This window comes from Onychostruthus taczanowskii, unplaced genomic scaffold (assembly GCF_017590055.1).
Source record: "Onychostruthus taczanowskii isolate IOZ18803 unplaced genomic scaffold, ASM1759005v1 scaffold25, whole genome shotgun sequence".
NCBI classification, from domain to species: Eukaryota; Metazoa; Chordata; class Aves; order Passeriformes; family Passeridae; genus Onychostruthus; species Onychostruthus taczanowskii.
Window position 1 is genome coordinate 6959877 of NW_024499796.1, and position 27249 is coordinate 6987125.

The 27249-nt window shown below is 42.6% G+C and overlaps 1 protein-coding gene across 3 annotated transcripts; it reads right to left on the bottom strand.

Moving 5' to 3' along the window:
- Positions 1-89: 89 nt before the first annotated feature.
- Positions 90-27219, bottom strand: SETX (senataxin). Of its 3 annotated transcripts, XM_041406592.1 has the most exons (27): positions 27138-27219; positions 25464-25650; positions 23784-23964; positions 22346-22553; positions 22061-22170; positions 21415-21634; positions 21155-21274; positions 19977-20148; positions 19307-19397; positions 14659-18867; positions 13739-13838; positions 13159-13335; positions 12316-12545; positions 11654-11821; positions 11384-11540; positions 10471-10572; positions 9929-10041; positions 9206-9277; positions 8789-8938; positions 8224-8331; positions 7287-7474; positions 6557-6649; positions 5796-5960; positions 5216-5353; positions 2767-2854; positions 1761-2286; positions 90-1568 (listed from the first exon to the last, which is right to left on the bottom strand). In XM_041406592.1, the coding sequence occupies exons 3-27, from the start codon at positions 23961-23963 to the stop codon at positions 1123-1125; spliced, it is 8331 nt and encodes a 2776-aa protein (XP_041262526.1). In that variant the 5' UTR covers position 23964; positions 25464-25650; positions 27138-27219; the 3' UTR covers positions 90-1122. The 3 variants fall into 3 exon arrangements, with proteins under 3 accessions (XP_041262526.1, XP_041262523.1, XP_041262525.1); XM_041406589.1 differs by having other exon boundaries at positions 90-2286; XM_041406591.1 differs by lacking the exon at positions 25464-25650 and having other exon boundaries at positions 90-2286; positions 27138-27186.
- Positions 27220-27249: the final 30 nt, after the last annotated feature.

The following is a 27249-nucleotide window of genomic DNA, read 5'->3' on the forward strand; positions in this document are numbered from 1 at the left end:
CAGTGCATGTGAAATGCTGCTCTCCACCTCCTGAGACACACACAAGCTCCAGAAAACAGAAAGGGATACTTCACAGTGACCCAAAGGAATTCTTAGTAGAAATAATTCCAGTTTTATTGTGAAATGTTATGATGTGAGGGAGGTTTTCTTAAAAATAATTTGTTTTTTCGCTGTCCTCTATTACTGGCTGCATGTTCTTCATCAGCAGAGTGGAAAGACTCCAGCAGTAACACCTACAAAGATCTACCTGCCCTTTTCATCCCTGTAGATCTCCAAAAGCTCCATACAAAGAAACTCAAGTGATATTACCAATAACTGGTAACTAGATCTTGGACCAAGATTCCACAGTGCTGTTGATTCCTCCTCACAGGGACACAGTGGGACCAAACAGACCTCACAGATTTTAATCTGCAGATTGTGTTGCCACTGCAACAAGAAAGGGATTCCAATGGATAGAGCAGCAGCAAGAGCAAAACTCAAGGCACGTTTGTATAAACAAAAACTCTTCTGTTCCTATAAAAACAGGCAATAAAATATACAAAATAAGTAGAATTCTCTCCATTCAACCAATGTACACCTGCCTCACTCCACCCTGAGGCAGTAGTGGAGCACTAGCAAGAACCACTGCTACCACATTTTCAACATTCAGTTTTGCTATGAAATAAATTAGACATATTAGTGCAAAGGGAAAAGAAGTCTGTCTTTTGGATTTTGGGGTTGGGTTTTGTTTTTGCTTTACTCTGGTTCTTCATAAAAAATTACATCTCTAAGAAATTAGCATTTACACAAGAAAACAAGCTATGTATTTGCCAAATATCTTAAAATAATTCTGTATACTGTACAAATATACACTGTTAAACATTTACAACCTCAGCTTCCTAGACGACTAAACCCACTGCTCTTCCAAGCAATGCAGCTACCCAACTTCTCTTTTCAAAACCTCAAAGGTACCATCTGTCAGGTATTAAATCCCTTCACAATTAGGGACAGGATGGGAAAGAGATCTTCTGATAGTAGTGGTATCAATATATGGGAGTTCCAGCTGTGCTAAATAATTTAAAATACAGTCCTTGCTAGACAGAAATCTGGGAATAGATTTTCAGTAATGAGCCCATAGTAAAGTCAGTGAAAGAACTTTCTCCTCTTGGCAGAGCTTGATTCTGTGTTCTCTGGTGATTCCTGGGACGGTCTCCTTGACAAACCACGAGAGTCTTTGTTCCACTCACTGCTACTGCTCTGACCTCCCTCACTGCGGGCTCTGGAACCGCTTTTGGACGCAGCTGCTCTCCGGTCACCCTCGTGCTGGGCTGAGTGAGGGGCTGGGGGAAGCACACTGCACTGTCCTGCTGTTTGCTGGGCCTTCTTGGCATTTTCTGTTCTGCAAAGCTGATCCCTGGCAGCTGAGGACACACCCAGGCCTTGCTGTGGTGCTGATCCTGGATTGCTCTGGGCTGACCGACGGCTGTCTCTCGAGGGCTGCTCCCTGCCTTTGCCTTCAGTTCGGCTGGCCAGGCTCGCCAGCCTCGGGTCCCGTGGCTTCTCTGGAATGGCACCAAGGGCTGCAGCCCCTGAGGGTGCAGGGGCACTGCTCCTCCTGGAATCTGCAGCTGCAGCCCCCATGGATGCAGGGGCACTGCTCCTCCTGGAGTCTGCAGCTGCAGCCCCCGAGGGTGCAGGGGCACTGCTCCTCCTGGAGTCTGCAGCTGCAGCCCCCGAGGGTGCAGGGGCACTGCTCCTCCTGGAGTCTGCAGCTGGAGCACCTGAGGGTGCAGGGGCACTGCTCCTCCTGGAATCTGCAGCTGCAGCCCCCATGGATGCAGGGGCACTGCTCCTCCTGGAATCTGCAGCTGGAGCACCTGAGGGTGCAGGGGCACTGCTCCTCCTGGAATCTGCAGCTGGAGTACCTGAGGGTCCAGGGGCATTGCTCCTCCTGGAGTCTGCAGCTGCAGCACCTGAGGGTGCAGGGGCACTGCCTCTGTTGGACTCTGCAGCTGGAGCCCCTGCAGGCTGTGTGGGCCCTCGGCTTCCTTGGGACACTGCATGGCCAGGGCCAGCAGTAAATTCCCGTGGGCTGTTCCCAGAATTTCCAGGCTCACTCCTCTTGCCACTGGAAGAACCAGCCTGCACCACAGGAGATGTCATCGTCCCTCCTTTGGCTGGGGGCTGTCCTGGTGGCCTGAGCTTCAAAATTCTGAGAGCCTCTTTCTTGTAATTTTTTTCTGTTGTCCTAATAATGGCACCTCTTTTCTGAGCATCCTGAATCAAGTGATTCCAGTTTTTATCTTCCTTTAAAAAAAAAAGGAAAACAAAAAACCCCCTGTTACCAGCAAGAAATCAACACAAATGGACAGAGGTGTCAGAGGATGTATAACCTCTTTAATCAAGGTACCTGACACAACTGTCATGGAAACCAATGCTATGTTCCTTCTGGAATGGAAGAATCTTATGTTTCAGGTGCAAAACAGCAACAGACACTCTGGCTGCTGTAACACAGGGAAGGCACTTTGAGCCATCAGAACTTCCAAAAGTGACAAATTCCTCAAATTCTCAATTTCCAGGGGCTCCCCTTAGAGGCGCGGGGCTTTAGCGCCGCCTAGTGGCGGACTAACACAACCCCCTCCCCTCCCTCGGAAAATCCCAAAAGCCAAGGACCCTGCAGGACACGAAGTTCATTTTCTTGCACAGACTGGAGCAGTCTGAGCGTGGTGCTCGGCCCCCCAGCCCAGGGGTGGCTCACAGAGCCCTCTCCATCCCCACTGCACCTACCATGAGCGTCTGCAGCCGGCCCAGGATGAAGAGGCTGAACCGGGCTCGGGTGATGGTGACATTCAGGCGCTGGAGGCTCGCCAGAAACCTGAGTGACAAGACAAAAACTAAGCTCCTCAACTACTTCTTCCACAAGAAGGTTTAAAGGGTTAGGAGAAAAAGACATAAAACGAAATGTCACTGGAATTAACAGCAGCAGTTCCTCCCCAGACCCCGCGGCAGCAGCCCTGCCTTACGTGAAATGCTGAGCATGAATTGTGTTTTTTTTTTCTTTCACCACTGATTCCTTGCAGGGAATTCCAGTTCTTTCCAGCTCTTGCCGTTGCTGTTTCCTTTCTTAGAGCAAATCCCCTCTTAATGCCAACCACTGCTTCCTTAAACGTTCCTCAAAGTACTGAGGACATCAACCTCACTTCACCTACCAAGACTTTAAGCTTCTTTTTGACTCAAACTGAAATAGATTAATAATATTTGGCAGTATTAATGGGAAAACACCCTACTGAAATACTGAACACTGCACATGAATATTTTATTTTAAAGGTGACCTGCACTGGAAGCACATCAAGGCAGACTTTTGCTTTGTCATGCTTCAAGAGGGGAGAGTATATCCTTGCAGAAATCTAGTTTTGCACTAGGAAAATTGTCTAGTTTGGTTTTCAGGGATCACAATCCACAGTACTGAAACCTAAACAAATGCTGAGTGTACTCTTAAAGGCTGATTTTTGTTACCACTCATTTACCAGAACTCAAAGAAAAGGTTTGTAAGACTAATATCAACTATTTCTTCTCTAATGAAAGAGCTTCCAAAATACACAGCTTATTCTTTACTAACAAAATCCACAATTCAAAAGTCCAACCTAATTTGAGCAGGTTCACTATCAGTGCCTGACTCTGTGGTCACTGAGACCTCATCTGCAGCAAATTCACAACCCTGCAGTGAAGACTGCAAAAACCACAGAGTCACCTCAAAAAATTTGGACAGTGCAAGAAATAAGAGAAGCAGACAGCAGAGTGGATCCAGCAGCAGAGACAGAGTTCTCTAGGTCTTGAGAAATGAAAGAGGGGAGACCTTGAAAGTCTACTAAATATTCCTGACAGCTTTCACAACTGAAAGACAAGAAGATTATTTTCCCAGGAAGGAGGGAAAAAAAAACCCATTGCCATCCCTTGCAGTTTTCTCCTCCCAGTTACTTTCAGAGTAAATTGAATGCTGGACTAGCAACCCTGGAGAACAAAATACTTCACTCAGGCTACAAAATCATAGGTAAGGGGTGTGGCAAATACCCCACCACACCTTGCTAAGGGCACCTGACCCTGAAACAGATGTTCAAGCCCACAGCATGTACAGCTGCTAAGGCACTGCACTGGCACAGCTTGAATATATAAATATATTTATAATATATAAACCTTTATATATTAATGTATGAACACAGTAAGCTGGAAAGTTCCTGCTGAAAGAGCAGACAGAGGTTAAATCTCATGTCAGCCAAAAGAACTGGCAGGTTCCAGCTGCCTTCCATTCCCAAACTCAATCAATCAGATTAAGAAGTCTTCAAAAGGCATTATTGCTGTTTACTATAAGATTCCTTCTCTTCCCAAACTGGATCAGCACAATTAAAAGCCATTTTTCTTGCACAGAATGAGCATCACAGAAATAAGCAGCTTAGTGAAACTTGTGTGCAGAAAGAAAGTTTTTTTTTTTATGTGACCAGATTTTTCCTAGTTTAACTTAGAAGGCAGTGAACTCTAAGAAGGCATATTTCATATTTTCACTACCATTTTTTAAACTAAAATGATCCACAAGTTACAGAACTCAGCAACTGCTCTAAGTGCTCTGAGGGTAAACAGCACACTCAGTTTAGTTCCTTCTGTTTCAGACAGAAAAAAATATAAAATTAAGAAATCTGCAATCCTGAGTTAACACTTGCTGCTAATCTGTCCTTATCTTAGAAGACAAGCACACTCATCTACAAATCCCACATCCAAGTCTGCTACATCACATTCCAAGTGACATACACAATTAATTAACAAGACTTTTACAGACATCAACAGGACAGCAACAGCCACAGAAAATGGGTTTCGTTTTGAGAACAGCATGCAGAAAGTTACAAGGTGTACCACCAAAAGCCATAAGAACAATGACTGCTGCAGTAATACTGCAAAGAGCCAAGATCCCAAGGCCAGCCCTGCCAAATCCAGGCAGTGGCAGGATTAGGGAGCTGTGCAAAGGGATCAGCACATAATACAGAGCACACCACCAGCATTTCCCTGTCCCTCTTGCTCAGACATTTCAGACCACGAGCACCAGTTCCTGCCCTGAGATACCCTTTATTCACTGACCGGTACAAGTGACTTGCTCTGTGTAACTTTCTAACCAGCCCTATTAAAAATGCAACTTTCTCTGCAGCATCCCTGGAAATGGGACTGCAAATCCCTGCAGGACACATACCCAATGGATCCTTTGGTGCTGTTTGCCTGCACGTGTGGCAGAGCGGAGCCCTCGGAGCTGTTTGCCCGCACACAGGACACGATGATGCAATCCTTCTCCCGGCCCTGGAACGCGTCCACTGTGTCCACTTCTCCTGGGCTGTTCAAGAAATATGACTGAGCAGCTTGACCATTATGAGTTGGATTTTTAAGGAACACACTGATGCAAACAGCCTAAACACTATCCTTAATGCTCATGTGTCAAACCACCCAGGGTAAGTTTCTCCTCCAGTACATGAGCCTACTTTTCTGAGATCAGCATCGTTCTGAAAATCTGTTTGGGTCAACACAGCATGGAATTTCAGGTTCCTTTATTCAGAACAGCACTATAATCAAAGCACGTGGGTAATAACTAGGAATGCCACAAAGAGACCATGCCTGTTTTAAGCAAAAGGGTCACACATCCCATTTAAAGGCACAACCAAGTGCAAATTTTAGCAGTATAGAAAGAAGTTGGAGATTTTTTACCATTATTTAAGAGGATAAATAAAGGATTAATATGCAATAGCCAAGGGCAATTTGAAAGCTCTTGGTTTCTTTACCTATTATTCTTAAACACACTGTCCAGTTGTTCCTGGATTTTCTTTTTCTGTGCACTGTAAGGGGTAATTATTCCAATGCGACGAAGGCCCAGATCCTTCCTTTTTTCTTTAATTGTTCTAATTAACTCCATCACCAGCTTCACTTCCCGAGGATTGCTGTAAGAGCTGCACAGGACAAAAAGGAAACATTACAGGAACACCTTGAGAGATTTGAGAGGTCTTCCAATCCAAAGCTTTGGCCCAGTTTGTTTGGGAATTTTGAGTCACAGCCCGTTTTGGACTTTTGCAGCTTTTTTCACAAAGAGGATCAAAGAACTTGGCAAGCAGATCCTGAGGAGGGGCTACTAAGCCTGGGAAGTGCAAGCAGTGAAAAGCTGCACTTCCACATTCCCTCAGCACCTCCAGCTGTGCTCTCCTTGCAGAACAGGCAATGGGGAGGGCTGAGCCTGCCACCTCCTGGCATCTCCTCAGTGTGCACCCGGGAAAGGGAACTCACTGAAAATCAGCAATTCAAACTCTTGGTAAAGTTAACAGAGACTGCAGGCATTTACTGGCATCTAACACTGAGTCAAACAAGGATTAAAACCAGTTTCAGATTTAAGAAAACCTCTGATTTTTGTGAAATTAAATATTATCACTGGAAAATGCAGTTCTAGCTACTTGATGCATATTGGAACAACAAAGGAGAGAACACAGCTCTTCTGTAGGCAATTAATTCTCAGAAAATATAAACTCTGGCTGAATTAGAATGCAGGACTTACTCATTGTCTCGCTCCTCACGACCATCAGCTACATCAAAAATCAGGTAGGGCTGGAATGGCCATTCTGAAGAACATCTGTTCTCCTCTATTGCCCTGGAAATAATATTTTTATCACTAGGCAACCATACAACTAAGAAATTCTAAGAACTTACACTCCATTAATTTATATCATGGTTATCAAACACAAGCAACTCTCTAGGAAGAGAGGAACTGGCCTAAAGTTCCACCAAAGGAGGTCTGGATTAGATATAAGGACTTTTTTTTCCACAGGAAGGGTTGTAAAGCATTGGAACAGCCTGTCCAGGGAAGTGAGACTCACCATTCCTGGAAGTGCTCAAAAATCATGTGGATATGGCATGTGAAGACATGATTAAATGGTGGAAATGGTTGACACATGAGCTTGATGGCACTAAAAGTCTTTTCCAACTTCAATCATTTTATGATTGTAACTTTCAGCTCTTTTCCTCCCCAGAATCTTTAACTTTCCCTGATACCCAAATAGATTGAGGCCTGAAAATGAACTCTCAGTACTCTGTATGCATAATTTTAAGGGCTCTTACCTCACCTATCACACCCAGCACTAACAGAGATGGAATGCACATTTTCTCCCATTAACCATCTTTCCCCCTCCCACAACCTCAAGCATTTTTAAACTCCCAAGAACACCCTGACATGAAAAAATTGCTTTGACATACCCTCTGCTCAGAAAGAAAAATAAAGTGCTACTCACTTGGCAGTTTTTAGAGTCCTGCCATACACATAGTTGGATGGGAAGAGGCAGATGTCTGGGTGCATCCTGTACTGCACAGTCAGCTGCACCACAGGCAGGCTGTGCAGCATGTTCCTCTGCACTTGCTCCTCCAGGTGCCTCTGCAGACGGGCCATCAAGGACTGGTCATAGCCATACTGCTGAGCTTTCTGCCACAGGGACAACAGGAGACTTCATTTGGGATCTCATTCCCCACCAGGCAAAGTGTTTTGGTGAATTTCAAAGTTAATTTGGTGTTTTAAACTTCTAAATCCTTGACAAAATGACAACTACTCAGTTTTCTATGTGTGTTGGTCTTACTTCAGTAAAGGCCACCTCCACAAATCTGAATTTTCATGTCTTGTCTTTAACAAGCCAACTTCTCCTTGTGACTCACAACACAGCAGAATTTTAAGACCATCAACCATAAAAGAAAGACTTTCAAGTGGGACTTTCAAGACTTTTCAAGAGAAAGACTTTCAAGACTTTCCAGATGGGATCTTGTTAAATAAACACACAACCTCTAGATAATTTACCCCTCTAAAGAAGCCAGCCTGGTTTTCCTCCTTTCTTTAGCAGGTGTTTAACACAGCCCTTTACTGTTGGAGACAAGGATGTGCTCCTATATATTTATTCTTAAACACCTGTAGGGTCAGGAAGTCCCTACAAACAAGAAGTATTCATCCTCCTTAAGGAATAGGGTAGCGACTGAAGCTCCCAAAATGAGAAAACAGAGCCTGCCACAACCCAATATCCCTCACAAACCAAGTGCTCAGCTTCAAGTTTGCATTGCCCGTTCAAGTTTGTACTGCCCATTCAAATGTATCTTTTTCCCCCCCTTTACATATTTTCTGTAGATACTGCTCTTTAAACATATCCATTCTATGGCAAGAAGAAAGCAAAGAGCTTGAACACTTACTACTGACTTGACAGTAGGAGGGAGCTGTTTGGGATCTCCAACGAGGACAAGTTTATTACAGCGATGGATCAGTGGAATCAGTGTTTCCACCTCACAGGACTGCCCTGCCTTTTGGATATGCAAACAGGACAAAAGTAGAAGTTGTAAGCAAAGCAGGGAAGTATATTAAATTTCTTGTAACACAGCCAGAGTAACTCAAATGCTTTAAGTTTTCTAAATTAAAAAAAAATTTAAAAAGAGAAAAATAAGGACTTTTCTCTAGTAAAAACTACAAAGATATTTATTTATTATTATATATGCAAAGCTCTCCAAACAGATAAAAATATAACCAAACCATCTGGAAATCTCTAAAGCAAAAAACCATGGCTGAAGCGTGGTTCTAAATAAAAGCTGTCTGCCATTACAGCACCAAACAACAAGTCAGGAAAAGAATCAGTTTAAAGTTATTCTTTCTCCTCGTGGTTCTACTGGGCAAGCAACCCACAAATTTTGCAGCAGCAGCCAAAGCAGAGCCCAGGGCAGGTGTGGAGGGGGAGGAGGCTGCAGTTCCCTCAGCTGCACTGACCTCGTCCACGATGACACAGCTGAAGGGATCGAGCCCCTGGCGGGAGAAGGCGGATTCCAGCAGGCTGCCCCCGCTGGTGCTCAGCGTGCAGCAGATGATGTCAGACTCCAGGATGATGTCAGCCTGCACTTTCTGGGAGTGCACCCGGACCTTCAAGCACAAGGGACACCCTGGGTAAAATTCAGCTTTAACTGCAGCAGTGAATGTTCCTGTTTGGGCTTTTTCCCAATATGCAGCCAGAGCACACCCAGATTTCACAGCTGGCCGTCCACAACTTATTCAGCTTATGGCCTTGATCCATTTATACACTACTTCATAAATGCTCCCAGCTACATCAAAACCAAATTTCACCACAATTAAAGGACACCAGGTATAAAAATACAACAGCTGAAATTGATTAGAGATGAATTCTCCTACCTCCTTTAGCTGACAAGCAAGTTGTTGTCTCTCCTTTGCAAGTCTGCCAATTTCATCATTTAACATTTGACTCTAGATGGGGGAAAAATTAAAGAGGAACCACTTTTAGCATCACCCATTTCCCATATACCTTCTCATGCCCTAATTAATTTCCTAAACATGTAGACTTGCTCAGACAGTCTTTTCATATCAAATGTGTCTGAAGAAGCCAATCAGTTTCTTGGAAAGCTGTTTCTGTATTTAGGCACTACAACACACAACACCAGATCTTACATATTTGTGCAAGTGAGAAATGGTTTACCACCAGGAATCTATCATTTGGCATAAATGCCAAATTCTTAAACAAAAAAAATGGAAAACTTCAAGTGCAACACATACTCCAAAATCTCAGATCATGAGGTGTTCTTCCTGTATTTTCAGTGAAACAAAAACAGAGTTTTGGAACATATAATCAGTTTAAACCATTAAGATTTATAAATATTGTTATATTAAAATCTAACTAGTGACAGAACCAAGTGAAGGCTACTGAATGACAGAACAACAAATGGCATGATCAACCAGTGGAAAATACTGGCATAAATAAACAAAAAAATTCCTGATGTAAAGTTCTCCATTCCCTTTCATGGTGCTACCAACTTTTCCATTAGTTCAAAAAGTAGGTGAAGAGACAGTTACTCCAAAAAGCAGAGTAACCACAAAGAGGATTAAAACTTGTCTTGCTACCTCTCTCTTCTCACATCTGTGCATGGCACGCTCTCGAGAGAGCGTGTCCAGCTTCTGATCCAGAGCTTCCTTCTTCTTCTGAATGTCCTGGTCACAGTCTCCTGGCTTTCGTTCTGTAATAAACCAAAGGAGAACATAAAAAGAATAGAAAAGCTGTTACAGTGACTCCAAATTGGACAAATGCATTTTTTGCTGCATTTTCCCATTTTCTATTCAAGTTTTATCTTGTACAACGAAGACAATGAGAACTGCTTCCAACTGTAGTTCTCAAATGCTGCACTGTTTCAAAAATGATGGCTTTAACATGTATGCAATGTAATTTATTAATTAAAAAGGTCACTTTGCCTTTTTTTTTTTTCTTTTCCTTAGATCCTGGCTCATACATAAACTGCCATTTCCCCACTAGGACTGAGAAAAACAATGTTTTATGAAATACTAGTTTAGAAAAATCTTCCTTCTTACAGGACACATAATCCCATGTGGAAAACACCACCAAGCTCTTAGAGAAGAATGAAGAGAAGTCTGATTTCCATGTTACTTACTCATTCTGTGTTCAACTTGTTTATCGAGGCTGAATGCCCGCACTTCATTGTTGATTGATTTTTCAGCACCAAGTCTCACTAATTTGATATCACCACAATTTCCTGTTTACAAAATCAGGAGTCAAAATACTCTTAAATGACTCTGTCTTCTATGCTTTGCTACGACAATTTATAAAATATAAAACATCATGGATATCAAACAAGGCTTTTCTACTTATCTGGAGTTTTCAACACTTGACTTATACTTAAATGCAGCTACAAAAAATTCAGTAATTCCAAACTCTAAAAAATAAAGATGTTGCCCACATTTTAATGATGGCTAACATTAAGAATGTTATTTTAAATTAATGAAACTACCTCTTATTCTCAGGTTTATCTAAAACTTCCAGAATTCCTAACTCGGACAATGCTGTGTCCCATCAAGTAATGCAACTGGTAAGTCAATACCAAAATTTGGTTACAATGCAGATATTTTTCCCCTTGCCACAAACTAGATGTCTTAAACAGAATTCATCTACTTTCTGTTAGTCACAAACTGGGAGGAGGAAAAATGAGAAGCTTAGACATATCAACATTTTCACCAGTCTGTTTCCCATGACCCACAAAGTCCAATTTTATTCAAAATAAAGGCAAGGGACTTCAAATCCCCAAAGAGTATGAACTTAAACTAACAGCATGAGGAAAGGGGCAATGTCTATACAAAACAAAGTGTAACTTATTTTAAAATAACTCACAATACACCTTTAAGAAAATCACATTAAAGTTCACAATGTAAGAGGATGTAGCAGTTGTGTTCTGCAAGAGGAAGAAGCTGCTCAGAGGAGCACGCAAGTACTGAACATGATCAACTGTTTCAGTTCCTCCTCCAGGTTTTGCCCATTTAACATTAAAACTATTTAAAAACAAACCATACCCAAAGGCTCCTGTTTGTTCTGGCATTTTTCCTTAAATGAAACGATGATCTTTTTCATGAGTTCATCAACAGCAGCATTTGATGGTGCACACACTAGAAAACGGTTTGGCTTAATCTTGGAATTTTTTTTCCGAGCTGTTTTCTCATTCCTAGTGTTCTGTAGATTAATTAACAACAAACAAGCTCTTTAGATTGTTTTCACCTGAGACTGAGAAGCCAGACTGTACATTCATCTGAACCAAACCCCAGTAAATGATCACATTCACTTACTTCTCTCAAAACACGGGACAGGAGTCCTACAATAGTTTTTGATTTCCCAGTCCCAGGGGGTCCATGGATAAGGCAGATCTTGGGAAGTCCTGGGTGCTGCTTTACCATGGCATAAGCTGTCTCAATGGCTCTCTTTTGATCTTCATTGTATTCATTCATACATGAAACCTGAAGGAATAGACAGGGCAAAAAATAATGAATTCATGTTGATCCCTTGCACATCAATCTTCTATACTTTCAAAATGTCCTCACCTCTCTAGCTAGAACTCAAAAGCTGGAAGGGCAGGGAAGCTTTTGATTCTAGGTTTGCTCTAGATGCACACTCAGTCCTCACCTGAGTTGTAACAAAAGTTTTGCTCACTCCCCACACTTTTATTTTACAATACCTTTTCCATTCTGTTTTATTTCCTGAAAATTCCCCAGTAAGAGGAAAGCAGTTTGAAGCTCACTATAACAACAGTGCACAAACACCTGAGCAAATTCAGACTCATCTCCTCTACCCCAGCAGCCAACTCTGAACAGGGCAGTGTCTCAGTGCTTTTGAAACATGGCTATTTTCTCTTGGTCATCTCAAAAACCAGCATGAAAAACCAAACCTGCAAAACTCATGAGGCCCAAATGTTTTTTCTGTTAACCCTGGCACTCCCAGCCCCACGACTTACAGCACTTCCTGAGGCAATAGGCAGATCTCTGGGACAGAAGTCATTGTAACTTGGATTTATGATGGGTCTAGCCAGGGGGCTCCTGCTCAGCAGCAGCAGACCTTTAAACTTTCTGTGTGTGGTCACCAGGGAGCCAACCACCACACACTTCACTTGCTTATGGACGAAGAAGGACAAATTGCCTCGGGTTTGCACAGTAAGATGACAGGCAGTTTGCTGCTCTTTTTGTCCTGTTAAAGAAGAATAAAAAAAACAAGTTGTTAATTGAAAAATTAGCCAAATCATTAACTGAAAGATACTCCAGTAAGTCACTTAATGAATTCACTACAACAAGATGCTGTCTTCTGCTAGGGAGTAAACAATGAATTCTTGCAAAATCCCAACACTTCTTCACCCCAAAAAAAGACCAAACAAAAAACCAGTGCTCTGTACAACTACGCAGATCCCTCCTTCAGTAAGGCAGGCTCTGGGTACTTGGTAATCCTGGTAACTCAGTTTCAATTCCCAAAGACACTGACAATTTTAGACAGAGAGATCACAGCAGTTCATGGCACTTCCTATCTCCTGGCAATACCATACTGAAGATGCTTGCAGAACATTACTCATCACTAGTTTCTGTTTCTACATGAAGTTCTAGAAAAATGATGGACAGCAGGGCTGCAGCTCCAGTTCCTGATTTTTTCAAAGCTTCTAGCATAGAACAGACCTGCTACAGAACAGAGGAAAAACAATTCCATTTCCTCTGAGGCCAGTGGTACATTACAATTACCAACAGCCAGCTATGAAGACACATTTTATGGCACCAAGAAGGACCCCATTTTTATTTCTAGCCCTGCTACTCACTATTTGCACAGCCAGATGCACGAGAAAAACGTGTCACAAGGCCAACATGATTCACTGTGTGGTACTCCATCCCACTTTCTTCCCCAAAAGTTTCCTTCTCCTTGTGGACCTTCAAAAGGATTAAGTCATCCTCCTTCGGATGAAGCTGCCTCACCAAATCACTCTCTCGTAGATGAGCTACCCAAGACAAATTGAAATCACAAGGTTGAAAAGAAAATGGTTACATTTTCTACATGACTGCAGAAGTATTGTTAACTTTATAAAGCTGTTAAAGGGTATAGCAGAAGATTATTGTGAAAATTTTAACTCCATCCTGCATTCTTAAGCCTGAGCACAGCAGTGTATAAAAACAGAGCAAGTCAAGAACAACCAAGAACAAACAAGCTGAAAAAAAAATCCCAGATGAGAGAGACGGAAGAAACCAACTCCTTGCAAAATACACAGTTCTCTTACATGCATTCTGTAGCAAAATCCAAATCCTTCCCATATTTAAAGCAAACACAAAAAACTCTGCCTCTAACTGCCAGCTCATTATAATGCATCATCTACTTAAAAATCAGATTTAAAAAAAAACCCTCACCTGTAAAATGTGCTGTATTCATGTCAGCAGAAAAGTTCTCTAAGTAGAAGCAATAACCTTTCTCTCTTACTTTCTGGTTTTCTACCCATTCTTGTGCCAGCTACATGTTGAAAAGGAAGCAATAATACTTTGAAGGGTTTAGTGTATCAGAAGAAAATCTTACCATGACTCAAAGGGCAAATAAATGAAATAAAACTGTAAGACTGTCAAGTAAATATATCAAGGGTCTTAGCCATTTTTTTTCTTTCACATAAGCATACCCATTACATACAAACACACGGGGCAAACAGAAGTTCTTCCTTGCCACTCACCCATTTCATGTACTTTCTTAAACCTCTTCACAACTACTCTGAGTCTTCCCTGACTGCATTTTCACCTTAAAATATCAGTATTAATCTGGCATTGGCTTTATTTTCTACCTTATTTCTGTAGAAGTGATGCAATGACTGAATTTGAAAGCATTTAGACATTAATTGAAGGAACACTGTGTTTTGTCACTATTAAGCTATAAACCAACAAATATTGGGAAAAAATACTTCCTGGATTAACCTTCCCTCTCATGTAAGTTCAACAGAAACCAAACTCAGGTTTTCATCCTCTGTCACTGAAAAGACCTCAGTTTCTTAAAGATTTCTGTTTTGAGCTTTATACACTATAGAGAGAAGAACCACATTCTTTGCCACTCCTCTTACTGTGGGTGTGCACCCAGGAAAAAATAAACACTTCACTGAGGTGAGTAACTCTGGTAGTGTCCAATCTTAAACACAGCTGTTTGGATTATCTACCCCAAACTGCTCCTCTATTCTGATCTCTGTCTGAATGTTTTCAAAGGTAAATAGAGGACATAAACCAGGTTTTAATCTCTTGGTAAAATTTATCAGTGTTGATGAAACCAAACCAAAAGGCAGAAAGCTACTTACTGTTTCAAAGGCATTGAGCATCATCAAAGGAAAAAATGTGTTAAAATACTCATTGTAGCCCGGAAACTGGACAGGAACAGAAGCCACTATGGTCTGCAGAAGATTATTTGGAGTTCCAAAGCAGCTGAAGTTTGCAAACATTTCATAAGTCCATTTTAGGACTTGGTTAACAAAAATGCTGTAATCGCGCTGCTGAGCACCAAGAAAAGAGGAGTAGGTTTCTCCGCCAGGCCCCCTGGAAATATTTGAAGCATTGTCATAGTGTTTATTCTGTGACTGGAGAACATTATTGGAACTAAGGGGTTGAGGTACATTACTGAAACTTGAAGATTTGCTCATCAGATTTCCTGCTGGTGCAGGTTTTGGATACAGTGGTGGCCTGACGACCGCTGGTTTGGCCATGTTCACTTTGCTTTTTGAAGGTGGGGGCAACTTTCTGACATCTCCCAGATCTCTGCTGAAGGCTGCGCTCCGTGAAGAACTTGCCGAGCTGAAAATTTTGGTAGTGGAAGGCTTTTTTGTTTTAGGTGGTGGGAGAGAAGGCTTGGCAAACACGTGATCTACCCCTGGGCTGGTGGTTGGGTGTTTACTGCAGTACTCTCCAGGTTTTTCCACTTGCTCCACACAGTCTTTGTCCTTACATTTCACAACAGCTGAGAGTTCATTCTGCTGAAGGCTTTCATCAACATCCATTTCCTCTGGGGTCTTACTACCTATAGCAGCATCTTGAACACTTTCCTCTTGAGAGCATAACTCCATATCCACAGGATCTAACTGAGTTAAAAACAGATTATCATCACCTTCATCACTGCTTTCATCTGATTTACACCCATTTTCCTTTGAAGTTTTCATCTCGCTCTCAGGCAGGACAGTGCAACCTTTTCCTGAAGACTCCTCTTTATCACCTTCAAGTGAAGTGGAAGAGAGACTTGAATCCAGAGGGACAGGAGGAACCACAAGGCTGTTACCCTCACATTTGCTGTTCCAGTCTGAAGAACGAGGCATTTTAGAGGCATTTGCCACCTCCTCCACAGAGAGGCTCTCAAATTTTCTCTCACTGGCAGAAGGACAAGCAGCCTCTTCTCTTTTTTTCTCCCTCTGGTTTTCAACAGATTCTTTAATAGCTGCCAGTTCAAAACTTTGAGGCTTTTGTTCCACAGGTTTTGCACACATTTTGGTAACTTTGTTTCTACTCTGTGAACTTCCTGCAGAACTTTTCACACTTCTTTTGGCCCTTGAATACTGCCGGTCTTGGCAGGCTAGCAGTTTTTTATTACCTTTTACAGACAAACGCTGAGCCTCGATCTGTTTGGTCCTTTTTTTCTGTGCAACTCCAATTCTGCCTGCAGCTTTGCCGTGGCTGCGCAGCAGAGCCAGGCTCTCCAGGGAGGGCTGGGACAAGTCGAACGCCTTGCGGGGGCCCTTCTTTAGGCCAAGCTTTTCTGCAGTTGACGCTGGAGCAGGACTCTGCCGCACCTTCCTTGGAGGAACCACGGCAGGCATTGACCTGCCAGGCTGAGAACGTTCTGTCGTGCTTTGGAGCGGTGTTTTGTTTTTGGCTGTTTTAACAACGGGAGGTTTTTTAGGACTTCTCTGAACAGACGGCGCTGATTTACATTTTGCTGTGGTCTTCTGTGGGCTCGTGCTGTTTTTCTTAAGGGCCAACTTTGAAGCTAATGAGATGGGAGATGTAGATGCTGTGGGTTCAGGCACTTTTGAGTCCAGGGTGAAGCCTTTAGCGGTATCTTTGTCTGCACATTTCTCCAGTTGACCTTTTGCATCTTCCTTGCCAACTGATTCTTCCAAGGTTGAATTAGTCGCTTCTTTTTCATCATCAGCTTCTTTCTGATAAGAAGTATCTTCTGTCTGCTTTTCTACTGAGCTTGCTGCCTCTTCCATGGTGTCATCACTAAAGTAATGCACATCATAGCCCCAGTCATTTAAGTCATCATTCAGGCAGTCATCTGAATTACTTGTCTCAGGTGCTGGTGAAACACGATCTTGTTTATACTCCTGAGTTGCTGCCACAGCATATGCTTGAGTATCTTGCCAAGCTGAAAAAACCTCAGCTTCTGTTTCAAATTCAAAGTACTGAGAATCGCAGTCATCCAGTAACACGGGAGAGCCTGGAGACTTTGATTCTCTTTTCGTGTCACTATCACAAGTGCTGCTGGAAGTTGAAGCTGGCTCTGCACACACATTTTCATTCTTGGTTTTTGTTTCCTCCTTCTCAGCCACACTTTTTTCCTCATCAGAAGAGTCTGAAATGACAATGACTTGATTGCTAGGGCGATCTCCACCACTGGGACACTTGGCAGTTTGGCCCTCGTTGGAAGATCTCACAGAACCTTTCACTTTCCTTTTAATATCAGACACATTGTGATACACTGAGCTTTCCTGGTTGGATGCAATGGAAAAATTAACACTTTTGGCATAAGCAGCTAAAGATAATTTACTGAGTTCTCTATCAACCTCGGAGTCTGATAAATCATCATTAGAAACCGTCTTCACAAAATTCTCCTCTTTCTTCCCCACTGAATTGTTTTCCCTCCTGAAATATTCTGAAAACTCAAACAACCTGTCACTTGATTCACGCTTCACTGACAGTGGCCTGATCATATCCCTCTTGTTTTCAGAGCTTAATGGAAAATACGCTGAAACTTTATCCTTACGAAAGGTCTCCGAAAATTGATTTTTACAGTCATATTTATTCAAATCATTTAAATTAGGCTGCTCCTGGTTTGAAGTTTGCACGTTAGTGCTCTTCTTAAAGAAAGACAGCAATGATGGACCTGATTTTTCTTCTGTTGATACTTTTTTCAGTGAGGTGTCATTACGCCCTAAAAGTAAAGTAGTGTCATCTTCCTTCCCTTGCACACCAGCTTCATTTCTAGCAGAGTTAGAGGAATCCAGGGATGCTTCCTTGGACACCTGTTTAGTGGGGACCGGTCTGGACTGGAACACACTGTTTGCACTCGTCTCTTGCATACTTTTGCAACTCCTTGAAGATGGAGAATCACGATGAGTCTGAGCAGACAGATACGGGGGTGTTTTGGATTCTGCTTTGTGTTTCACTTCTAACTCTCTGCCTCTCCTGAAATCTGAATGCTCAGTATTTGAATTGAAGCACTGATCATCCGTATTGCATTTCCCTGCCACAAGATCAGAGCTCCTATTTTCCTGAACTTTCCCACATACTTTTGTTGCGAAAGAGTTCTGTGGGAAGATAAACTCCTGAGCTGTTAAGTCATTAGGCTCCTTTTTAATATTCATCAAGAGGCCTTCTGTGGACGTGCAAGATGTTGAACTTCTACATTCCCCTTCCCAGGCATTCTTTCTCCTATGGAAAGGGTTCTCTTGGCAATCTCTGCCTTCCTTTGACATGACAAACGGTGAATAAAGGTCCCTCCTCTCATGTCCACTCGTCTTGTATCCATCATCACAGGCATTCCTTTCGTGCTTTGTAGAGACAGTTGGCAAAGCTGTTGAGCTTGAACCGCTCCCTCCAGCCAAAGAGGTGCTCAGTGCTTTGCCCTTTATACTTCTTATAACTTGCTTTAAACACATTTGCAGCTCCTGGGCCTCCTGGCTGCTCAGCTGCCACCCCACAGCTCGGTTTCCCCGCAGGAGGAGGTTGAGTTTGTCCAGGTACTGCTTGCAGAGGGCGTGCTGGCCGATCTGGTAGCCCTCCTTGAGCAGGCTGCGGATGAGCTGCACGCAGGCGTGCTGCACCGAGCTGGGGGCCTGGAAGGACCCCGCAGCCGAGCCCTTCGCAAACAGCCCCGGCGCCTTCTCGCTGCAGCGGGTGAAGGCTCTGCTTGGCAGCGTGGCACACCTCACCACTGCCTCCACCCACTCCTGGGAGCTGATCCACAGCAAGTGCAGGCACTTCTTACTTCTGTGCAGCTCAACAATGGACACCAAGATGAGGAGGAAGAACTCGGAGATTTTGTCGCACTCCTGGAATCTTTCGATGAGGATATCTTTGATTTCTGAGCAGAGGTAGTGGATGACCTCTACTATATAGGCTACACCCAAGTCCTTGAGATCCATAAGGGACTGAACAAAAGGGATGAACCACAGGAATGTGCTGTGATGGACACGCATGTCTCTGCCAATGTCAGACTGAAGCATGTTAGCCAGGGTCTGCATATCTTCATACATGTTGGGGCAGTACTCTGGGCAAATGGCAGCCTTCCAGCCAGTGTCCTAAAAATACATTCACCACACGACAGCCTCAGTGACATGCACAGTTTAATATGGCAGCTTTTTGTAGCCAAGCTTTTTTTTTCATATATTTGTTCATTAAACAGTAGCATCTCTTCATCCCAAAGCAAGCCATTAAAAAAATGCAAAAAAATAAAGAGCACACAGATGTAATAAGGAACTAATTTCCTAAAACATTATCTATTAAATTGGTATGACGTACCAGTTCCTTTGAAATTCATTATGAACACACAAAGACACTGTCATGCTGACATAATTTAATGTCAGATAATCAAAAACACATGGAAAGCCTTTAAAAGACACTTCAGAAATGCAATACATTGACATCAAGAGATGACCACACTTGGAAATGTTTATTCTTGACAATGTAATTAAGTGATCCCAGTTCAAAGAAAAGGAATATAAAATACTGGTTTAATACCTTTTGAGGCTTTTCTGTGTTATAATTATACACAATCTGACTGCAAGAAATCATGTCATCACCGTAGTCTGACTCTGGTTCAGCCTTTGTCCTGAAAAGAAACACAGATTACTACCAACTCCACAATTAAAACCCTAAGAAACTCAGGACAGACATTGCTTTTCAGGTACCAAGTGACCATTACAACTTGTCAGTGATAAAACACACCAGTGAAAAGGTACCATATTTAAAAGTGGAGAGCTTGTTTTATCCAGCTTGTAAGAGTTGGGGGAAGTGACTGTCTCAGGAAAAAGCTTTCTACTGAGTCACGGATTTGCCTAAATAGAACAAATGCCCAGAATGCCATCTACTGAAAATTCAGGAATGACCATAAATTTACCAAACCTTCAACATGGCAATTTTCATTAACCTTCAGTAAAAGTTGGTTGTAGCACTAAATAAGCACTGAACAGTTAACAGTCTTCCCAATTCAGGAAAATAAAATCCTAACAAGTTTAACAGAGACACCAGAGTTACCAAAGAGAAGTGAGCGCGTATTTTTTTGAAGGAACCTCACAATTCTAGGGGACCTACTTCAACTTTTCTTTGCTTCAAGTTGGAAACATGATGTTTTTTTAACTGCCATCTCCCTCCCCCAACACAAATTACAGCAGCACTGACAAGAACTGACCTCTTGAAGCTACTGCGAATATTTTTGATTTCATTGTTGTAGCTGACACTGTTGATTATGGTTTGAAAGGCTTGGACAGGATCAATCAGCTGACCCCAAACTTTAGACCCAAGCTGATCCAAAATAACCATGAAACAGTGTAGGGCAGGCCAGAAGGGGTCAGTGGAATCATCTGAAACACAACAGGAACAGTGGGGAGGGTTGAAATGCAAATCCTGGATATTCTTAGGCTAAGCAGAAATTGAAAGAGCTGGTTCTTATTGATTTTTCTAAAATACCACTAGAAAAGTATTCTAGTAAATTGCAACAGTACTTTTTACTGGAAAAAGAATTTAAAAAGTCAAGCTCCCTCATTTGTATAGACACTGCTCCTTATGCAGTCTTAATTCAACATGAGCCTGGATGCCCATTATTAATATTAAATAATATTGGTATTTCCCCACTCTATGAAACTGATTCTTTCAAACTGGTTTTTGCAGGGGTGTGCTAAGAAGTGGCACAACTTACAACTTACAGTTATTTATACTTTCACTTCCACAGCTAACTTATACTTCACATTTATACTAGAAGCAAATTGGTTCAAGTGTGTTCTTACTCCCTCATGTAAGAAAATTTCATATCCTCAATAATCACAAAGTTTATAAAAATTTGCTCATTTAAGAAGCAATCCTGAGCTCACAGGCCATTCCCAGACTATGCCACGGAAACTCACGGGGTTACTAAGTCTAAATTCTAAATTCCAAATTTACAGCTGTAAAAGGAGGTCCCCTGAAATGAACAGATGGAAGAGTCAAATTTTAAGGCAAACTGCAGCAATTCAGAAGGAATTTCTTCACTTCAGGACTCAAAATTCAAACTTCATGTCACAATGAAACGAGCACTCTGTGTGCACATGCAGCTTGTACATTAAATGAAAATAGTGACAGAAAATGCAGATTTGTCCTCTCAAAACCTCTAAGCCAGATTTAGCAAAAGCACCACTATCCCTTCTTCACTCCAGACTTTGGATGTCATCTTTCAGTATTTGTCAGTATTGCCCAAATATTGCACCTTTCAGAAGATAAATAGGCCTCAGGTAAAACTACCCCTTATTACACTACTAGGAACTTAACAAGGAATTTCCTAAAGATGAAAAATGAGCTATGAACTGTCTTAATCTCAGTATCAAAACCAGTTACCAGCTGCTTCTTTCTCCATAGTGTGAAGTATAGACTGCATGAAATCATTCTGTTTGTCTGGGCCCAGTAACAAAGAGTCCATAGCTTGTTCTTCCAGCACTGATAGCAACATGCAAATTCCTGCAGAAGAAAAAACAGAAGCAGCCTGTCTATATATTTGAAAAAATACACAGCACCTATGAATTTATACAGCTCTGACTTGAAAGAACTGCTTACAAATGGGAGACCACACAAACTCATTTCTGATCATAAATACTCACCCAGCCAATAGTTCTTGTAGTTGGCTGTATCATACAAATGAGCTGGCAGAAGGATGAGTTTACCCTTTTCAAACATTGAAGAGCTGTAAATATCTGGGTTCTCAAAAAGCCCCAACTCAATAACTCTGAACAAACAAGTCAGCACTTCCTCCAAGTCGTAGTAATCATCCCTGTCAACCTTTCCTAAATTCCTTGCTGTTAGGATGGCCCATCGACGAATCTACAGATAGAAACAAATAGTTTTATGTTAATAAAAAGAAGAAATAAATTCTGTAAGAGGAAGCACTGCTATTACAAATAGGACAAAGGCATATTTTTACTAATAGAATAATTAAAAATAAGTCTTCAAAATAACCTTAGAAACAGGCTTGCTAGATCGACAAGATGATGTTGTTTAGGGTAATACCTATAAAGAAAATTCCTTGGGATTTATGTGCAACAGTTGGTTTGTACTAATTTTATGTTATTTACATGAAACTGACCAAGATATTCTAATCAGAGATCTGCACGCTGTAACAGAGATCAAGTTTTATTTGCAGATAAATGCACCACACATTTTCTAAAATCATTCAAGACAGCACTCAATCCCTTCAGTATTAACATGTGCACATAACCAGCATTTAGCTAAACAGAAAAAGGAACTTACCACCTCATTTGGGTGTACCAAAAAGAGATAAATTCCTGGGTATTTCTCAAAGACCTGAAAGGAGTCTTGACTTAGTTCCATTCTGCAGAGCACTTCTACACACAGCTCACCTAAAAGGGTAAGACAGTTACAGTAAGGACTAATTTACAGCCTCAAAAAAAAAAAAAACCGTATTTAGCATCAAAATAAATTATACATTGTTCCTCTGGTTTAAGTACTGTTCATTTTCACCTCCTGCAGTGGAACACCAGCACCCCCTTCCACAGGGAGCTATCAGATACATACTGACTTTCTCATGCAGCAGCAGGTATGGGTATTTCAGTATTTCCAGCAGGGGCACTCGCAGGTTGTTCTCAAAATTCGGGCCCACATAACCAGACAGAGGTGTCTCCCCATGCTCATCGACCAGAAACAGCTCATCCTCTCCTGCTTCTTCATTCATGGATTTCTCCATGTGGGCAACCAGGCGGGAGGTTTCCAAGTCCCACAGGTCCTATTCAGTGGGGGAAAACAACAATCAAAGTGCACTTGTGAAGAAAGTGATTAAGGACATTTATTACCACATGCAGATAATTACACGTTCAAAAACTGAAATTTTATTTTGCAAAGGTTCTTTCTACCAATGGTCCAAAGCTTTGAAATGTAATTCAATTACACAAAGCACAAATATCTCACTTTAAAGTTGAGACTATAAAGTAATTTTTAAAAAAACATCCTTCAAACCAGATGCAATTTCATAATTCTGTTAAATATTCATTTTAATACTTAGGTTAGTCAAAAACCTTGTTCCACTGGCCAATACACAGAAAGACACAATACAGGAAAATATCATCTTTAGAAAGACAGGAAAAGCAAATAGAAAATCTTGCCTTTTTATGGATTTTGCAGTTGGTGGAAGAAAAAAATATAAACAAAGCAAAGAGGCTGACTGATTTGGATATTTGTAGGGATTCATCCACTTAACTTACTCATCTTAAGTAACTGCTCCAAACCTCAATTAGACACCAAGTTTATTCACTGCAGTAAATGGACACAAAAAGGAACTTGCAGTAGGTCCAGACACTTCTCTTATTTCCAGTCAATAGAACTTCCAGTCACATGGAATTGCACTCCAGAGCAATCTAGCTGATCAATCTAAAGAGCAACCTTTTAGACTATGATCAATTAGCTAAAAACACATACTTTACATACACAGAAGGGAAAATAAGCTAATAATATAAAAAATTTTATAATAAGCTTCCCTAAAACATAAAATTGTATACTACTAAGGGAGAACTGTAAAAGAGATTTAAATTTTTTTGATTAATTGCACAGTCTTGCAAGGTCTGGTCTCTGAAATCCAAACAGGAGAAAACTACAAATGAGAAGTGAAAGCAAACGAAACAGGAAGAAACCAATAACTGAAGAGAAACCAGCGGAAAAGAGAAAATACATTAAAGAAATGAGCTGTTAGTCAGGCAGATGTTCTTTGTTTCAGATGACAAACCATCAACAGCATGAAAGAAGTCCAAGCTATAGTGTCTAGTCAGCAACTTACAACTGCTGGTTTAGTTCCTGCCAATTTGAATATATGCAAAGAGGACCTCTGTTTTACAATCAGACTGTAAATCCAGACAGTTAAAAAGCAACACAAGCTACTCCCAAAACCCAATAAAACACAACCCCTCCCCTTACACTGAGGCTGGACCACAGAAGCATCTTAATTAATCTCTTAATTAATTACCTCATGCAACCTTGGGCATTCTTCCCTCGCTTTGTGATATTCAACCACACACTCCAGGCAGTAACAGAGGTCATCATTGGAGCCTTCAAAATCTTCCTGGGACAGCCTTTGAGCAGCATAGTGCTTCAGGAACTCGGTGGTGTCAGCACCACTCTGTGTGCACCACCGGCATGTGCTCATTCTGGGGGGGCAAAGAAGCAGCAATTAACGCCCAAATTAAAGCAGCAACTAAAGCCTTCAAGTGGCAAAATGTTCCCTTTCAGCCAGAAGAATTTTAAAGTGTGAGGAGCGTCAGGATTTCAGTTACTCATTAGCAGCCTCCACGCAGGTGTTCTTACAGCATCCAGGTGCATGCAGTTAAACAGATTAAAGCAATTAAAGGGACATCACACAAAAAACGCCTGTGGAAGGAATAGCACACAGTAAAAGTAAAGCACCGTAGTCAAATGTGCAAACTAAGGGAAAAAAAAGGTGAAAACTCATTTTATATATTAAAAAAATGTATCTTCTTACCTACACATTGCACGATTTCCAGAACTACAATGCAAAGCTCTTTATATTATTTTACTGGTGTCTCTGGAATCTAGGTCTAGTGGCAGAGAGTTTAATTAGCTTCTTTCCTTAATCTCCTACTAAAATTTATAGGCCAACAAATCCCTGTTGTCACAAGCTAAGGATATTTAAGCAGAACTTTCTTGTCTTTCTTATTTTTATAGACAGAAAGAGTGCTAAAATTCTCACCACAGATTGCTTTCCTCTAAAAACAAAAATCCCTCACTAAGCAGCAATGGAGTCATCTCAGATCCTGCTAGCCTGAAAAATTCCACAGAACTCTGGAATCACAGAATGGTTTGGGTTGTGATTTCCAGAAAATCTCTTATAAAAGAGCTCTTAAAAGCTCTTTATATTATTTTACTGGTGTCTCTGGAATCTAGGTCTAGTGGCAGAGAGTTTAATTAGCTTCTTTCCTTAATCTCCTACTAAAATTTATAGGCCAACAAATCCCTGTTGTCACAAGCTAAGGATATTTAAGCAGAACTTTCTTGTCTTTCTTATTTTTATAGACAGAAAGAGTGCTAAAATTCTCACCACAGATTGCTTTCCTCTAAAAACAAAAATCCCTCACTAAGCAGCAATGGAGTCATCTCAGATCCTGCTAGCCTGAAAAATTCCACAGAACTCTGGAATCACAGAATGGTTTGGGTTGAAAGGGACCTTAAGGACCATTTCATTCCACCCCCTGCCATGACAGGGACACCTTCCACTGTCCCAGGTTGCTCCAAGCCCCATCCAAACTGGCTTTGGACACTTCCAGGGATCCAGGGGCAACCACAACTTCTCTGGGCACGCTGTGCCAAGGTCTCAGCACCCTCACAGGAAGAACTTTCTCCTAATACTCAATCTAACCCTGGCCCTCTGTCAGTTTGGATCCACTCCCCCTTGTCCTACCACTACAGTTCCTGATGAAGGGTCCCTCTCCTTGTAAGATCCTTCAGACAATGGAAGGCTGCAAAAGCGTGAACTCTTGAACTAACCATACAAAAAGAAAGATGGTAACTACTTCTTTTATTCAGCATTAAAAAAAAAAAAAAAAAAACAAAAAAAACCAGATAAAGCCAAGCCATAAGTTTCCTCATCCATACACATATACTGGGAAAACCCAACAATTGTGGCATTTACCTTTGAAAAAAGCAGCTATTTGCTGTGCAGGTGTGCCAGGTCACATGGTGGGAAGGAGAACAGCGCTGCCCTGCAGCCAGGGAAGGGGCCGAGCCCTTCAGCCATACACGTCCTGAGTGCAGAGGGCAGAGCCGTATCCTCAGCAATCCACCCCCCGGTGACCAAGTCTCGGTGGTGTTTCAAAGATCTAGAGCAAAACAGAAATCAAACCGCTGAATCACGGGGTCAGTCCGGCTGGAAAAGACCTCTGAGATCACCGAATCCAGCCTGTGACCAAGCACCACCTTGTCACCTGCAGCACGGTCACGACTCCACAACCAAAGGTTGTAAAGTATTTTATTCAGCCCTGGACGCAGGGGGAGAGCATCTTCCCAAATCCTGCGTACCCCAACATTCTCAAATCTGTTTATTCACAAAGAACATGCATATTCTATGGGGCCTATACATATTCAGTATGTAACCCCGCCCATTCTCCGCATGGTATGGAAATTAGCTGCTACTGCACAGTTTATCCTTTTTACTGAGTCGGTGGTCTTAAAATGAGTCTGGGGGCCTGCAAAGATGAAGGCTCAAAGTCTTCATAGTTGTTGAACTTTCAAACTCAAGTGTTTTCTCATGCACTCTTTGCTTTCTCTCTTTGCTTTGAATTTTCTGGCAAGCCCAGCAGTTTTTATCAGGGGTCTCTCTTATTTGTGAGCTCAGCAGAACTTTAATAGGTAGCAGGTATCCTTCAGAGGGTCCCCTACCCCAGTCCCGTACGAGCAGAATAATGAATACCACATGTTCACGTATCTACTGTCTAAATTACCCTAAATTCCCTATTAAACCTCAAATCCCTTGTTTCAGCACTGAGTGCCACACGCAGCTGAACGCCTCCAGGGACGGTGACCGCACCACCGCCCTGGGCAGGCCATTCCAACACTCAGACATTTAAGAACTCTTTCAGTGAAGGAATTCCTGCCTGAAGGATGCCCAGCCTGAACCTCCCTGGCACTGCTTGAGGCTCTGTCCACTCCTGTCCCTCACTGTCTGAGAGAAGAGGCCAACCCTCACCTGATATAACCTTTTTCCAGATCAGCAGAACTCTGTCCAGCTCGCACTTAAGAACTGCTCTGGTATTTAGGTTAACAGCTGCACTAATGCATTTCACGAAGCGGTAAGCACCATTTGCAAGACAATCCCTTCTGTCATTCAAATGCGGATGTTTGCCTCGCTTTTCACTCACAAAAAGCGTAAATATTTCCCTATGCCCGTTAAGCGAGGGAATCGCTGAAAGGAGCGCGGGCAGGAGCAGCGCCGTGCCCTGTAACGCTGCTACCGACAGCCCGCAGCGGCCGCGGAGCCCCGGCACCTGCGCACGGAGCACCGAAAACTCTTTCGGTTTCGCCTCCGGAGCCGCCGCACCCGCCCCGGTGTCGGTGTCGGCCCCATCGGAATCCCAACCCTCATCCTAATCCCTGGTGCGCCCCGGCAGCACCACCAGAGCCTCGGCCGCCCTGCCCGGTGCCCTCCGTCCCTTCCCGCCAAGCGGGACCCGGCCCGCCGTGAGGCGGCGTGAGGGAGCGACACAAAAGGGCGTCCGGGCAGCAGCGCGGGCTCCGCGGCGGCGGCACCAGCTCCAAGGCGGTGCGGGGCGAGCGGACGGTCGCTCAGCTCATCTCTCGCTCCGCTCACCTCACGCCGCTCCCGCGGGCCCCTCGGTCCGCCCGGCACGGCCCGGCCCTCCCGGCGCCGCCGCTGCCGCCCTGAGGCCGCGGCGCTGCCCGCGCTTCCGGACGCGGCCGGA

Bases quoted from the DNA above. Each gene is read 5' to 3' on its own strand.
- SETX (XM_041406589.1), bottom strand. From the start codon at position 23,963: ATGAGCACATGCCGGTGGTGCACACAGAGTGGTGCTGACACCACCGAG. The intron at 19,398-19,976 runs GTCAGTTCTTGT...GTTTCTTTTCAG, and splicing joins ATTCGCAGTAGCTTCAAGAG to GACAAAGGCTGAACCAGAGT. The intron at 11,822-12,315 runs GTAAGTCGTGGG...CTATTCCTTCAG, and splicing joins CTATTGCCTCAGGAAGTGCT to GTTTCATGTATGAATGAATA.